The sequence below is a fragment of the Trachypithecus francoisi genome, unplaced genomic scaffold (genome assembly GCF_009764315.1).
Source record: "Trachypithecus francoisi isolate TF-2019V2 unplaced genomic scaffold, Tfra_2.0 Lachesis_group3, whole genome shotgun sequence".
In the NCBI taxonomy this organism is placed as follows: Eukaryota; Metazoa; Chordata; class Mammalia; order Primates; family Cercopithecidae; genus Trachypithecus; species Trachypithecus francoisi.
This window is the reverse complement of record NW_022681468.1, coordinates 149,222,009-149,237,024: the sequence shown is the minus strand read 5'-3', so window position 1 is coordinate 149,237,024 and position 15,016 is coordinate 149,222,009. Positions and strand designations below refer to the sequence as shown.

Here is a 15,016-nt window from a genome sequence, read left to right as displayed (position 1 = left end):
CAGGGCTGGAGAGAGGAAGGGAGAATTCGTGCTTGATGGGTTCAGAGTTTCGGTTGGGGAAGGTGAAAGAGTTCTGGAGCTGGGTGGTGGTGATGGTTGTACAACAATGTGACTTATTTAATCCCACTGTGCAGTACACTTAACGTGCTTACAGTGGCAAAATCATCCTAACTTTGTAGGGGGAGGTGGTAAGCAGACCAACCTCTCCCGGCTTTGATCATTCCTTGCTCTCTTTTGGACACGGTGATTTCTACTCCTTTGATTGTGTTGCCTGATGTGTGACAGGCAGTCCTCTTAACACCTGCTCGGGGACAGAACAAACACAGCTCTGCCTACCTGTACTTCTCGAACTGTATTAAGCTCTCATTGTTGCTTTAACACAAGAAAATATGGATATACACCTGTTCCTGCAGACATGAGTATTGGCATCACTTATAGTAAACTTAAATCTGGCAACTCTGTTCCTAATAACTTTTGATTTCACTATAGCATTGAAATGGAATCTTTTTGAAAAATACTTAAATTAACTGTTAGGAACTCCAATTTAAGTTAAAGTTTAAACACAAATGTTGCAATCAAAGCTAACCATTAACCCAGGCGGCCCTGAGAGGAAGAGAGACTGCATCTGCACGGCTGAGTTGGCACGAGCACGGCTGGGTTGGCGCGAGCACAGCTAGTGACAGCTGGGTTTCAGTTTGGGCGGCAGGTTTCTTGTGGAACTGACACTAAGAGGTATTCCGAAATCTTAAATGGGGGTGAAGGGAGGATTGTTTACCAACTGTGGTTCTTTCTTTCTTTGTGTATGTGTGTGTGTGTGTGTGTGAGACAGGGTCCCACTCTGTCACCCAGGCTGGAGTACAGTGATGTATCCACGGCTCACTGCCTCAAACTCCTGGCCTCAAGTGGTCTTCCTGCCTCAGCCTCCCAAGGAGCTGAGCCCACATGCATACGCCACCACGCCCAGTTAATTTGTTTTTATTTTTTGTAGAGACAGGGTCTCACCATATCGCCAGGTGGTTTCAAACTCCTAGCCTCAAACAATCCTCCCGCCTCTCCCTCCCAGAGTACTGGGATTACAGGCATTAGCCACCACGCCCAGCCCTATCATCGCTTTCAATAGCAAACCAAAGAAGCTGATTCTAACTAATTTAAGTAGGAAAGAAAATGTTTTGGAGAAGTTTTCACAGGATTAATGGCAAAGTTGGAGAACTAGGCTTAGAAAAGAAGAAGCCGCCACCACCGTGAATAAATTCTTATTTTCACTGTGTCTTCGTGTCATTTCCCTAAGGTACAGCACTCCTCTCTAGTGGAAGGAGGTGAATGTCTAACTCTAGATCACATGCCTGTGCCCCAGCTTGCTAAGGAATGGGGCGAGGGACTCTCTGCCACACTTTCAGCCTCCACAGCCCGTGAAGGATACCTCCCGACCCAACAGGAAGGGTATTCAGCAAAAGCAACTCACGTTCACTCCATGGGCACCCTGGACACAGCATTTTCTTTGATTTATTTCTGAACCTTCAGACACCCCAGCTGGTCACTAGGAAGACCACGTGGGTGAGTGGTCGGGTCAGCATGGTGAATCCATCATCTCTCCTGGAAAAGCAAGTCCCCATGCAGGTCCATCTGTGGGTGGCTCCAAAGCGTCTTCCTGGCACCCAGCGAACAGCCAGTTCATTCATCCTCTGAGGACCTACAGTCCTGTGGGCTAGGGCTGTCTGTGCACACGTTTGTCTCAAATGACGGTAGCACTTTGTGTTACCCTAGGGGACAATTTGTTCTGGCCTTTCGGGACAGAACTCAGAGTGAAACCTTGACTCTAAATCTTTGCATACTATGTGTGACCCTGTCAGTAGGTTTTTGATTTTCCTCTGACCTAAACTGGCTGCTGACAGCAATGAAAATAAACTGGCCCACATTCCGAGAACGGCCTTTGTCTTCCTTATCCGCAAGGAGTCAGGGAGTGCGCAGTGAGACAGAACAGAGAAATGAAAAGCATGAACTGGAAGCATCCACGCGTATGGCGGCATAAACACCACACTCCGAACAGCGGCCTTCTAGTGGGGGGAAGGACTCGGGGAGAGGTGCACGGGGGCTTCAGCATTACCGAGTGTCTTATTTTCTTTGTGAAAAATAGACCTGAATCCAGTTTGCTTGTTCAGCTATTCCTCTAACACCTGTTCTTCAAATGCATGGAAACCTTAGTCCGCAGACCCTCTCTATTTTCACCTAATAGATTGTTCCCCTCAGATACTTCCTCCTCTGCCTTAGATCCACACCTTCTCCACCCCCACGGCCAACCAGGGTCTCACAATTGCTGTTGAGGTTTTTGTATTTGTGCTGTAGTCTGTATCCATGGATGGTTGAGTATTTTGTATTTTAGCATTTTACGTGAATGTTACCATGCTGTACATATCCTTTTGAAATTAAGTTTTTACTCTTGTTCTTTTCTGGAGATTTACCTGTGTTGACAAGTGAAGATCTAGTCCCATCTCACCACTGTATGGTATTTTGTTATCTGAAGAAACTAGACTTGGTTTTAAAACGTATCTGAAATAGCAAGCAAAGCAAAGTGTCAACATTTGTTAAAATTATGTGGCAGGTACATCAGCATTCATTATATGACTTATAGATGTTTATGTATGTTTGAAAGTTTTCAAAATCTAACAGAAGAGGGGAGACAACCCCTAGCATGGGGGTCGGGCAAGGTGACATCTCAGCACTAGCTGGGCTGTACTGAGACTCTGCTTCTGCAACTGGTGAGACTGAGATGAAAAGTCAACTTTGTGGGCTTGGCCTCCTCTTGTTTGCTTTTCGTGGGAATCTGCCTCCCTGGGGAAAGGCCCGAGAGCCTTGACCTTGGGCTGAAGAGTGTTTACGCAGCTGCATGATTTGTGGAGCTGGCCAGAATAGGCTGAACAGAATTTGCTGTGGGCCTGGCCATTTTAAAAAAAGAAATTGGCAAGAGACCATTTTACACAATGACGGTGAGATGTAATATTTTTAAAATATTTATAATATACCTGAGCTATAAATAGTCCAAAGATAAATAGTCGATCACAACACCTGCTGGGCCAACCTTTGACCTCCTCAGCACTCTACAAACTTGGGGTTAATTGAAGGTGAAGGCTCTTCTGTTATGCTTACGGGATACCCCATGGGACGCAAGGTGGCCCCTGGTTCTCTTTCTTCTCTATCTGGGCTTTCAGAAAAGTGAGACTTTTGAGAAGTAGGATCTTTTGACCTGTGGCCTGTGTTTTTACAAAACCACTGATCGATTTTGCCATCAAGCAAAAGGTCTTTATTAGGTGAAATAAAGCACTCATGAGGACCACATGAAATTGCAGATATGGAAGTCAGCAATTCCCAAAGTGACCATGAGCCCCATTCTATTTCCCCCCTCCTATGGAAGGGCTCCCCAGGTCCTTCCCGCCCAGATTCATCCAGACAGTGATTTTCAAGTCACCAGGCCTCCACTGCCTCCAGGTTGGAGACAGGGCTGTCTCCCTGGCAGCTGCTGGAGGGCGAGACTGTTCCTGAGCCGTCCCGGGAAACATGTCTCTCCTGCAGCAGTGGCCACACTGATGTGTCCTTCTCTCCACCCATGTGTCCTTCTCTCCACCCAGGCTATGACTTTTGCCAGGTCCTGCAGTGGTTTGCCGAGAGGGTGGACAGGATCATCCTGCTCTTTGACGCTCACAAGCTGGACATCTCAGATGAATTCTCAGAGGCCATCAAGGCCTTCCGAGGCCAGGATGACAAGATCCGTGTAGTGCTGAACAAGGCCGACCAAGTGGACACGCAGCAGCTGATGCGGGTCTATGGGGCCCTCATGTGGTCCCTGGGCAAGGTCATCAACACGCCAGAGGTGCTGCGCGTCTACATTGGCTCCTTCTGGGCGCAGCCCCTGCAGAACACAGACAACCGCCGGCTCTTCGAGGCCGAGGCCCAGGACCTCTTCAGAGACATCCAGAGCCTCCCCCAGAAGGCAGCGGTGCGCAAACTCAATGACCTCATCAAACGAGCGAGGCTGGCCAAGGTAAGCCAGGAGACGTCCTGCACAGAGGCCAGGGGCTAGGCTTCTGCTCTCTCCTCTCCAGTGGCAAGGTGGGTGGGAGGAGGCTCCGTTCCAGAAGGCTTAAGGAATGAACACGCTCTAGGTTAAGAATACAGCCTCAAGGTCAGGTGGCCCTGCCAACACCCTGGCTCCTGGCTCTGCACTCCTGGGCAGATGACTAACGCTGTTCTCCGATCTGTACCATGGAGCTAATAAGAGCACTTCACAAGGTGCTTATAAGGACTTGGGGTGACAGTTTGTCAGTGTGACAGAGCACTTGGCATAGTGCCTGGTGCACAGGGAGGGAGTCAGTCAGTGCACCCGCTACATGGTAGCTGTTAGGATGTCAGGACGATAGGAATATAACCAGCCAAACCTGAGAGAGGTGGCACTGGTGAGACCAATGGGATGCTGAGAGGCCACTGCTAGTCCCCATGCACCAAAGGCCAGTGTTACCACCTGGATCCAGGGGAGCCCTGGGGAGAAGGTTGGCTCAGCCTTACCCTTGGAGTGTGCTGGTTTTGGGTCACAGCCCAGCCTCATTCTGGGCTGCCAGCTGTGAGCCTGCATGCCTGGGCTCCTGGCTCCCCTGCCTCATAGCTGAGCCTTTCAGCAGCCCCGGGAGTGTGTGCCCAATGGGGCAGTGAGAGGCGACCTGCTGACATCCCTCAAGTGGCAGAGTCAAGTCATGTCTCCAAAGAGAGAAAAGCATATCCCTCCTCCAAGAGAAAATATAGAAGAAAAAAACGGCTCTTTAAAAAATATGTGCATGTTCCATAAAATCATTGTCCTCTAATGCTAGAAGTGCCCTTAGAGTTTTGTTTTTTTTTTTTTTTGAGACAGTCTCACTCTGTCGCCCAGGCTGGAGTGCAGTGGCACGATCTCGGCTCACTGCAACCTCTGCCTCCCGGGTTCACGGCATTCTCCTGCCTCAGCCTCCCGAGTAGCTGGGACTACAGGTGCCCGCCACCACGCCCAACTAATTTTTTGTATTTTTAGTAGACACAGGGTTTCACCGTGTTAGCCAGGATGGTCTCGATCTCCTGACCTCATGATCCACCTGCCTCAGCCTCCCAAAGTGCTGGGATTACAGGCGTGAGCCACTGCGCTCAGTTAGTCCTAGTGAAGCTCAAACCTGGCTGATCATCAGAAGCAACATACATTTCCGGGCCCTGCCCCAGAGCTCCGGATGTAGGGGTGTGGTGCACACGGCCATGTGTGCATATGCATGTATGTAAACGTGTGTGTGTGTGGAAAGCTCCCTAGGTGATTGGCTATGTGCCAGTCGTGGTGCGGACACTGCCACGAGTGCTCTGGGGAGGGTGACTACATGCCTGGCCAGGAGGCCGGGAGGGCTTCCCTGATGGTGACAACCGAGATGGGGATAAGCCTTCCTCCTCCTTGCTGCTCATTAGCAGCCTGTCCTCATGCTGCTGTGCTCACAGGGCAGCCTCTCGCCTGGGTGAAAACGAACACCTCCCTGGCTGCTGCTGCCCCTCACACAGGACCTCGATGTCCTGTGTCCCTCTCTGTCACCTGTGTCACAGTGCGTGTGCACGCATTCCTCCCATATGGCTCAGCTAACCTGCAGCGGCGTGGTGCTTGTGTGAGTCACCCTTCTTTATCCATTCTTCTTGGTCCAAGTGGCTTCCTTTCCAGAACTCCAAGCCATTTGTGTTCCAGTTCTGCAAGGCAGTTGTGCTCACTAGTTTGTAAATCCACTTACGTGCACTTCTCCTGAAATGATTCCTCCCTCGCCCTTGTCCTGGACCTAATGCTTGGTAGCAGGAAGCCTGTTTTTCTGCTCAGTGATCCCTTGCTTTGTGGTGTTTCCTTTCTCCAGCAGGTACAACTGAGCAACCTTCGGGGTATGTGACACCCCACATTATTTTATAACCAAAGTTGGTGACTCATGTCATAGGCTTTGCAGATTTTGAGATTTTTTTGAACTATTTTTAAATGCTCATGTACGTTCCTCATTTACCAGTTATTGCTGAGGACCCAGTGACTGGAGATACTGCTGTAGTCAGTCATATAAATAAATAAGGAGGCCAGGCACAGTGGCTCACACCTGTAATCCCAGCACTTCGGGAGGCCGAGGCCGGCGGATCAAAGTCAGGAGTTCAAGGCCAGCCTGGCCAACATAGTGAAACCCCATCTCTAGTAAAAATACCAAAATTAGCCAGGCATGGTGGCAGACACCTGTAGTCCCAGCTACTCCGGAGGCTGAGGCAGGAGAATCACTTGAACCCTGGAGGTGGAGGTTGCAGTGAGCCAAGATTGCGCCACTGCACTCTAGCCTAGGTGACAGAGCGAGATTCTGTCTCAAATAAATAAATAAATAAGGAGCAGAAAGCTCTCTGGAAATACTAGGCACCTTAACCCATAGAGCTTCCCTGCCATCCTTGAGCCTTGGGCCCTCTGAACGGGCCAGCATGGCCTGGGTTTGGAGAGGCATAGAACACTGCTCTGTATTCTGACGCCGTGAATAATGAAAACCCTTGTGTGGATGTGGGGAGTGGGGGACGGTCAAACTTGCTGAGCTTACTTGTAGGAAAAAGGCTTGTGGTTTTTTTTCCTCCTAAGAATAGTATCTGGCTTGTTCCTTTTCACAAAGGAAAATGTTTGAAGTATGGGTATTTGCAGCCAGAGCTTCTCAGTGCCAGTCGCTCGTGGGCAGTGCCATGCTGAAGAGCGAGGACAGGAAGCGGGCTCACCCGGAGGAGAAGCCGGACTCAGCACGGCGGCCTTGGCCGCTAACTCATGACATTGACCTCATACCACCTGCAGTTTCATGTTCCACCACTGAACTTGCTTCTGCTTAAATGGACAGAGACTTACCTGAGTTTTTCTTTTCGGAGTGTTTATATTTCCCAAAAGTATTTTATTTTGGTTTATGAACCTTTCTCTTGATCCAGTTTTCCTTTTTCACACTAACAGTGCTCCAAAGCTCTGTAGTCCACATTACGTATGTTATTTTGTTTGATCCTGTTGAGAGCTACACAGTTGGGCACTTTTGTCCTCATTTCCCACCTGAGGGAACCGAAGCTCAGAAAGCTGAAGTCATGTCCCCAAGGCTTCACAGCCTGTAAGCTGCAAAGTATGCATTCAAACCTTGGTCAGTGTGACGCCTCAGTCCAGAAAGCAGTCACCTGAAATTGGGAGTGAATGGCAGCTGCAGTACCTCCTCACTTGTGTCCTTGTTTTCTGCACTGATCTGTTATTCTGTTTATTCTGTAAAAGTCTCCATCCACAGCAACCCTACAAAGTTTAGGTTTATCAAGCTGACACTTTGAAAACATGCAAAGGGTAAGTTTTCAGATGTCAGCTAAGAGGTGTCAAGTCTGAGTTGGGTTGTGGAGTATGTTTATTTATAGAACACCGTAATGAATCAGGATTCATGGCCCATCCAGATAAAGCAAGTGCGTCATCATTTTAATCAAACTCCAAGTGTCATAAAGGTGACATTTTAATCATATGAAAAGTAGATACTCTTCCCAAAGAGCTCTTGAAGTTTGTTTCCCTGCTTTTTCTGTTTATATATTGTTTTCACAACTCTGTATTTAAGGAACAGGAAACCTTTAGAGTGGGTTTTTGGTTAGCCTCAAAGATCACTTCTTACAATCTCAGTAGACATCCTTCTTGGAAGACGGCTCACACTCTGAGATGCCAATCAGGGTTCGTTTCATGATTCTTTAAAGGAAGCTATTTTGCGAAAGCCCAAAAAAAAGGGTTTGGAAAATATCGTTTACTTTTATTCAGCTATAACTAAAATAGCCAAATTTAAAAAATTAGACTCGTACAAATCCCAGACAGTGCAAGTTCACTGTCAGACCCCACCCTTTAGAAACATATTGCCCAAGAATAGGAAAGGCTGTCACCCATTTGGAGATCTTTGCTCAACAAAAATGAGGCAACATTTGAGGAAGAAACAAGTAAAACTGAGAAAGAAGAGGAGAGCTCAGTGATTCTCAAGGTTCACTATAGTTCTGTGGAATTTAGCTTATTCTTTCAAACATAGACTCTTCTCAGTCACATGTGATGTGCAGAGCCTGGCTTTCCTGTCTGTTTGCACTGTCAAATTCCTTCTATAGGCCAGGCACTGTGGCTCACGCCTGTAATCCCAACACTTCGGGAGACTGAGGCGGGTGGATCACTTGAGGTCAGGAGTTCGAGACCAGCCTGGCTAACATGGTGAAACCCCATCTATACTAAAAATACAAAAATTAGCTGGGCGTGGTGACAGGCGCCTTTAATCCCAGCTACTCAGGAGGCTGAGGCAGGAGAATCGCTTGAACTCAGGAGTCGGAGGTTGCAGTCAACCAGGATCATGCCACTGCACTTCAGCCTGGGTGACAAAGCAAGACTCCATCTAAAAAAAAAAAAAAAACCTCCTATAAAGAAATGACACATTTTTTGTGCACCAAATGGATTCAGGCTAAAGTGTGTGAGAATCATGATATGATGGATCATGAAGATCGTGGTATTGCCTAGTCCTCGGCAGGTCTCTAAAAATAACTCGGTCAGCAGCCCCGAGCTCCTGTGGACATGTGTGTGTCAGTGCTTGAGCCCATAAATGGAAGCCTGTCTCTTTGAAGGTTGACCTCAGACGACTGTGTGGCCCCCTCCAGTCCCCTTTAACACTGCTCAGAATTACTCATGCCATTGGAGCCAGTTTGATCTGAACAGAATAACAAACCCTTGCTCAAGTGGGAACACGTCAGCTGCGTTTCTCTGCCTCTCACAGTCTCACACTCTTGTTACCCCATGGGTTCATCTTTTGGGTCTCGGGCTTATTAACTGAATTTTTTATATTATTATAAACCCACTTTATAAACGTGCTGATACCCCGGCTTTAAATACTCTATGCAGGTTTCCAGAGCTGGGCTTCCAAAGCCGCAGGTCTCCGGCAGGTCTTGTTAAGTTTGCGGATGAGCGTGGCACAGGCGTCACCATGCCTTCCCAGCCCACCTTCCCCCACCTACTGCCTGATCCTCACATTCCATGAAGCTTTTCATTCCAGCACTGGTCACTGCCAGCATCCAGCACTCGCTGAACTTACCCTCCAAGCCCAGAGTAGATGTGGCCAGTATCACTCTTTAGTATGTGTGTCTCAGTCTTGGAGACACACACACACACACACATCATTGGACGCAATTAATGAGACCCGTGTCAGAGAGAAAGTGTGAACTACATATGCATTCATATACATTTAAAGGGGAGGACATTCCTTTCTGCTCATTGAGTTATTAGCCGAGAGAAAACCCATGTTGTCATTCTGATCCATTTGATTTCCCCCAGTCATCCCCATTAGATGCCTTGGGCTTCTGCAACTTTACACAGGGCAAAGGATGACTTGAACAAGATACGAATGTTCAGAAGCCCCCAGGGGTCAATGTAAATTAAACACTTGGAACCCAAATTCATTATATTACTATTTAAATAGAGAGAGTTTATTAATTATTTGGTAAGGAGTAACCAGCTGGGAGCCCTCGCTCGCATTCCTGCACCTCCAGCTGTGGGTCTTTGGCCATTAGTTGATAACAAGTCGCATTTGCTCCTCCTCTTTCTAGTGAGCAGAGTGCATTCAAATACATGACCTCTTCTACTCTCATAATAACGCTGTGAGCTGAATGTTGCTGTCATATCTAATTTGTGGATGAGCACGCTGAGGCGGAGATCCCATGCCTGGCCCCAAGTTGCTCAGTGGGTAGGCAGTGGTCACGGGGCCTGAGCCTCATCTTGCAGTGCTAGGTCTAGTCCCCTCTTCTCTTTCCTACTCCTCCTCTTCCCAATTAGTTTTATCTCGTTATAAAGGTCAAAAGACCCGTGTGTTTCCATCTCCTTCCCCAGGGACAACTACCAGGTCTGGCCCTCGGTCTGGCATGTATTTGGAGACACCTTTGACACATAAGTGCAGGAGTGAACTCTGGAGGCTGACTGTGAATTTTAGCCATTCAGGCTGTCCCGTCTGTTTACCAGACGACTTTAGAAAATGACAGGGTTGCATCCCGCCAGCAGCTCTCAGTCTTCACCCGCATTCCCACGTGGCATCCTGACGTTTGTGTGCCCTCATTGTGTCCGTGTTTGATGTGTGGGGAAAGGGAGAATAAGGGACGCTTCCAAAGCCTCTCAGTGAATTAGACACGATCAGAAGTCAAACCTCAGATCAAAGTTTTCCAGACTCATTCTATGGGACACAGTTCATTTTGAATTCCAGATTTTGAACAACTTCGGTAAGATTATGAATGCATACGCACAGGGAGTCATTAATTCTTTCAGGACAGGACTGAGGCACTTGGATGCTAGTGCCAGCTCCGCATCTGCTAACTAGCTGTGTGACCTTGAGTGAGTCACATGGATGTCCTGGAACCAGGAGTTAAATTAGATATCAGGGGTCACTTCCAGATTCAGTACTCCATGATGGTAAGAATTATAATTTACCTTGTGACTTGATGAATTTATTTATTTATTTATTTAGAGACGGAGTCTTGCTCTGTTGCCCAGGCTGGATGGAATACAGTGGGGCAATCTCAGCTCACTGTGACCTCCACCTCCCGGGTTCAAGCGATTCTCCTGCCTCAGCCTCCCGAGTAGCTGAAACTACAGGAGCACACCACCACACCCAGCTGATTTTTGTATTTTTAGTAGAGACGGGGTTTCACCGTGTTGGTCAGGCTGATCTCGAACTCCTGACCTGAAGTGACCCACCTGCCTCCGCCTCCCAAAGTGCTGGGATTAGTGGCATGAGCCACCACCGCGCCCAGCCAACTTGATGAACTTCTGAAAGCAGGTCCGTGCACAGAAGCTGGCCCTGGGTTATTATCTAGGACGCACCAGGAAGGGCAGGAGGCAGGTGGATGTGCAGGGGCAGCATAACAGGAGACTTCCACTACACAGGCTAATGGAACTTCCCAGAAGTGGAGGCTGGGGCCGAGAGCAGCCGCAGTGTGAGCAGGTCACCTAAGGGTCATGACTCAGGTGGCACCAAGCTGGTGGAAGGAGGAGGAAGTTGAGACCTGGCACGAGATCAGCCCCAGGTTTGTCAGGGCGCTGGAGGCCTAGTGTTGGGGCAGCCTCGGTCATCAGCCAGCAAACACCACGAGACCTGAGACGGAGCAGGTGCCACTCAGTGGGTGGAGGGTGTGGCAGATGTGCATCAGCTGAGTTCAGTGCAGGTAAAGCGGGCCCTGGGCACCAGGGAGTGTTCAGGAACAGTGTGCCCAACCTTGGGGGCGGGAGACAGGGACTGGGCGAGGAGTCAGATGAGTGGGAACTAAGCCCTCCCTGAGCTGGGGGCCTGGCGGCTCAGAGGTACCTTACTAGTAGGTGGTGAGGGGTCTTGGGAAGCCCTGCAGGGGCCTAGGCAGCTGCTCCAGGGCAGGGTGGGGCCCCAGGCAGGGAAGGGGGGTGTCTCAATAAGAAGCCCTTGTGTTTGGGAGACTGAGCAGCTGTGGGGGCCTCCTGCTTCCCTTGGGGGGCTCCAGGGTGGGGTGAGCCTGAGCACAGGAGAGTATACATAGGTATACATATACATAGGCCCAGTCCAGAGTTCCTTGCACCAAGGAAATGATGCAAGGACAGCTGGTGAGCAGCTGGGTTCTCCCTGATGGAACGTGGCAGCCCCTCCAGTTCGAGGGTGCTCCCCCAGCCCTGGCCCTCCCCAGCCCACCCTCACCAAGCCAGGCATCCACTGCCGGAGGCAAAGGAATTGGTAGCTTACCACTTGCTCATCACAGCCTCAGGAGTGCGGTTAAAGCCCAGGGTTCTAAATAACGGATCCCAAACTTTGGGTTTCTCTAGTTATCTCTAAGAATCTTGTAAATCATTTCAGTTGTCTTCATTTGAAAAATAAGTACCTAAACAAGTTTGTTGGTGACAGAAAGGTTTAGCGTTCTCTCTCCAAGTCCATCCTCTCAGCGGTAGCCAGGCTGCACAGTGTTTGCTTCTGTTAAACGACCCTTGTGCAGACGGGAAGTTGGCATTATCTGACCTCAGCATGTCAGACCTTGCATTAGGTACTTAGGTTAGCGTCCGAATCCTCGCAAAAGGTCTTTGGCTGTGTCCAGCATGTGTCCACACACAGGCCCTCAGCTGAGCTACAAAATGTATCTGCTTACCCCCTTTATTTAATTTCAACTTCCACAAGATTATAGTAGAAGCCTGTTTTCTTCAATAGGATTTTCCACTGCTACATAGTCATTTTCTTTTTTGTAATCACTGCTCTGTTTTCCATCCTTTCTTATTTTAGTTACTTACTTGACTTTACAATTACTCTGGAATTCAAGATATACAAAGAGGCCAGGCACAGTGGCTCACGCCTGTAATCCCAGCACTTTGGGAGGCCAAGGTGGGTGGATCGTCTGAGGTCAGGCGTTCAAGACCAACCTGGCCAACATGGTGAAACCCCATCTCTACTAAAAATACAAAAATTAGCCAGGCGTGATGGCTCACACCTATAATCCCAGCTACTTGGGAGGCTGAAGCAGGAAAATCGCTTGAACCAGGAGGTGAAGGTTGCAGTGAACCAAGATCGTGCCGTTCCACTCCAGCCTGGGCAACAGAGCGAGATTCCATCCAAAAAAAACAGATATACAAAGAGAACTTTTGTAGTGAACGTTTCTTAATATCCTGAAGTTGGAAATCAGTAGAAGAGTGGAAATGTTAAGGCCAGATTCTCTCCCCTCCGATGACAGACCCCAGGCCCCAGTGATCAAGGTTTCTGGGCTCCTCTCCCAGAGGGATCTTCTGCCATCCAGCCTGATCCCAGGCAGCTGGTCTTGTGCAGAATGACTTTCGTTCCGCCTGCAGAGATCTCAGAGTCTAAACCTCCCACAACAGGGGGGTTATGGGAGTTCTCATCTCATTGTTCCCTGGGCACAGATTTCCATGTTGATCAGCCATTGACACCAGCCTCCAGTTTCATTTCCTGGTGCTCCCAGGCACCAGCCTGGTGAAACTTTCTCCTGAGTATTCTGGTTAATTGCCAGAACTAAGAGCTCTCCCACCCAGGCCCTACCCATAGCACTCACTCCCTACAGGCACCAGAATTGCCACTCAGAGGCACAACAGAACAGTAGCCATAGAATTTCCCCAAGTCTGGCCACATTCCAGCCACCCGTGGACAGCTGCACTCCCCCTGTACCCTCCCCTCCTCCTGTGCTTGGGACCTGGTCTGTGTGGGTACCTGCTGTGTGTTATGATGGAGTTAAGATGCGCTCTTGTTTGTTCCTTCTCTGGTGCAATTCTAAATGACACTTCCCTGCCTGATCTGTACCCCTCCAGGTGCATGCCTACATCATCAGCTACCTGAAGAAGGAGATGCCAAGTGTATTTGGAAAGGAAAACAAGAAGAGAGAGCTTATCAGCAGGCTACCGGAAATCTACATTCAGCTACAGCGAGAATACCAGATTTCTGCAGGGGACTTCCCCGAGGTCAAGGCTATGCAGGTACTGGGAGCCCCTCACAATGTCATGGGCAGACAGTGGAGATGCAGTGCCACATTGTCTGACTGTTTGCTGGAGACACATGAGGGTCTCATGGTTTAGGATCAAGGAGAATGCGTCTTCCTAATGGTGATCCGTGATAATAGGCTATGAATAAAGCAGAAATTGCCTGTCTTCCGAAATGAGTAAACAAAGGAGACACATGGCCAAAGGCAAATGAAGCTCCCATGAGAAAGTCAGGTGAGCAGCCCTCTTAGACTGTGTCCAGGGAGGCTGGTTGGTATTGCAGTGACACTGCTTTTTGGAATCCCAGAACCTTGAGGGAATCAGAGCTGGGAGTGGCCTTGAGGGTCACCTTGGGCGGCCTCCTCCAGCCCCACCCGGACCTGCCCCACGCTGTGGGATTATGTGCTCAGGCAGCCTTGCTGCTACGGGCTCAAGGGCTCCAGCAGGGGCTGTGGGGCTCTGCGGACGCTGCTGGACTGTGTGGGCACAGGGAGGACTGTGCTTAAAGGCTGGCGCTGGGCAGCCGTTGGCCCGCTGTCAAGGCCTCTCTTGAGTTGTGGCCGGCCGGCTCCAGCCAGGCAACAATGGGTGCTGCATTCAGCCACCCCGGCCTGACCGGCATATCTACCTCTCTGCACTGCTGTTAGATGAGTGTGTCCTCACAAGCGAGGCCACCCGTCTGGCGTCTAGGCTGACTGTCCTCACACAGCCAGGCTGGCTGTCTTCTTATCTGGTGCAGGGACCCCTCTGCCCTGGAGGCCACAGTCCTCTCTGTAAAGCAGGAGCCACAAACTCAGATGCCTGCAGCCACTACCCAATAACGCGAACAGTGGAGCAGGCCAGGCGAAAGAAAACTGTCACCCTTGCTTCCTGAAGTTGTTACAGTGCCTCGCCGTGGGGAGATGCTGCTCTTGAGCCCTGGGGTTCTGCAGATTCCTCCCTTGCCAGGCCTTTCCTGCTGGTTCCCTGTGAGCCCAATAACGTAGGGAGCAGACTCTGGGACCAGAGCTACTCATGACAAAGCTAGCCTGGGATGGCCAAGTCAGAAGACACCCAGGGTCCTCTGAGCTAGGAGAAGGCAACAAGGAAAGCATGATCTCAGGAGCAGCCATGACCCACTGAGATGGAGGGTACAAGGAGGGCCGAGCCTTTGCTGAGAATCACCTGGAGTCAGGTCTATGCCCTGTACCTTAGCACTACTGAAGGTGGGTGAGCAAGCAAGTGCAGGATCCAGCCGGCCACTCCAAGTGCTGACATAGGAGCAGGCTCTGTGCAAGGTCTGCAGCCAGACCAGGTGTGTCACCCCAAGGGGAATGTGGCAGTGCCCAGGCAGGGATGCCTGCAAACCCAAAGCCCCAGAGGGGGTGTTACAGTATGCTAATTAGCTCTTTTAGTTCTGCATAATGTTAGCAGCTCAGTCACCCTCTTGCCCTGCTCTGGCCCATGGCTCTGGACCAGCTCGGCCCCACCACTGCTTCTGTTGAGTGGCATGGCTACCCTCCACCAGTG

General features: G+C 49.8%; 1 protein-coding gene across 1 annotated transcript in view; it reads left to right on the top strand.

Annotated features, from left to right (window-relative positions):
* Nucleotides 1–15,016, top strand: part of EHD4 (EH domain containing 4) — a 72,921-nt gene that overhangs the window by 51,455 nt on the left and 6,450 nt on the right. Inside the window, exons 4-5 of the mRNA XM_033190508.1 lie at nucleotides 3,624–4,036; nucleotides 13,340–13,504. Of these exons, the coding sequence (XP_033046399.1) occupies nucleotides 3,624–4,036; nucleotides 13,340–13,504 (578 nt within the window). The remainder of the gene's footprint in view (nucleotides 1–3,623; nucleotides 4,037–13,339; nucleotides 13,505–15,016) is intronic.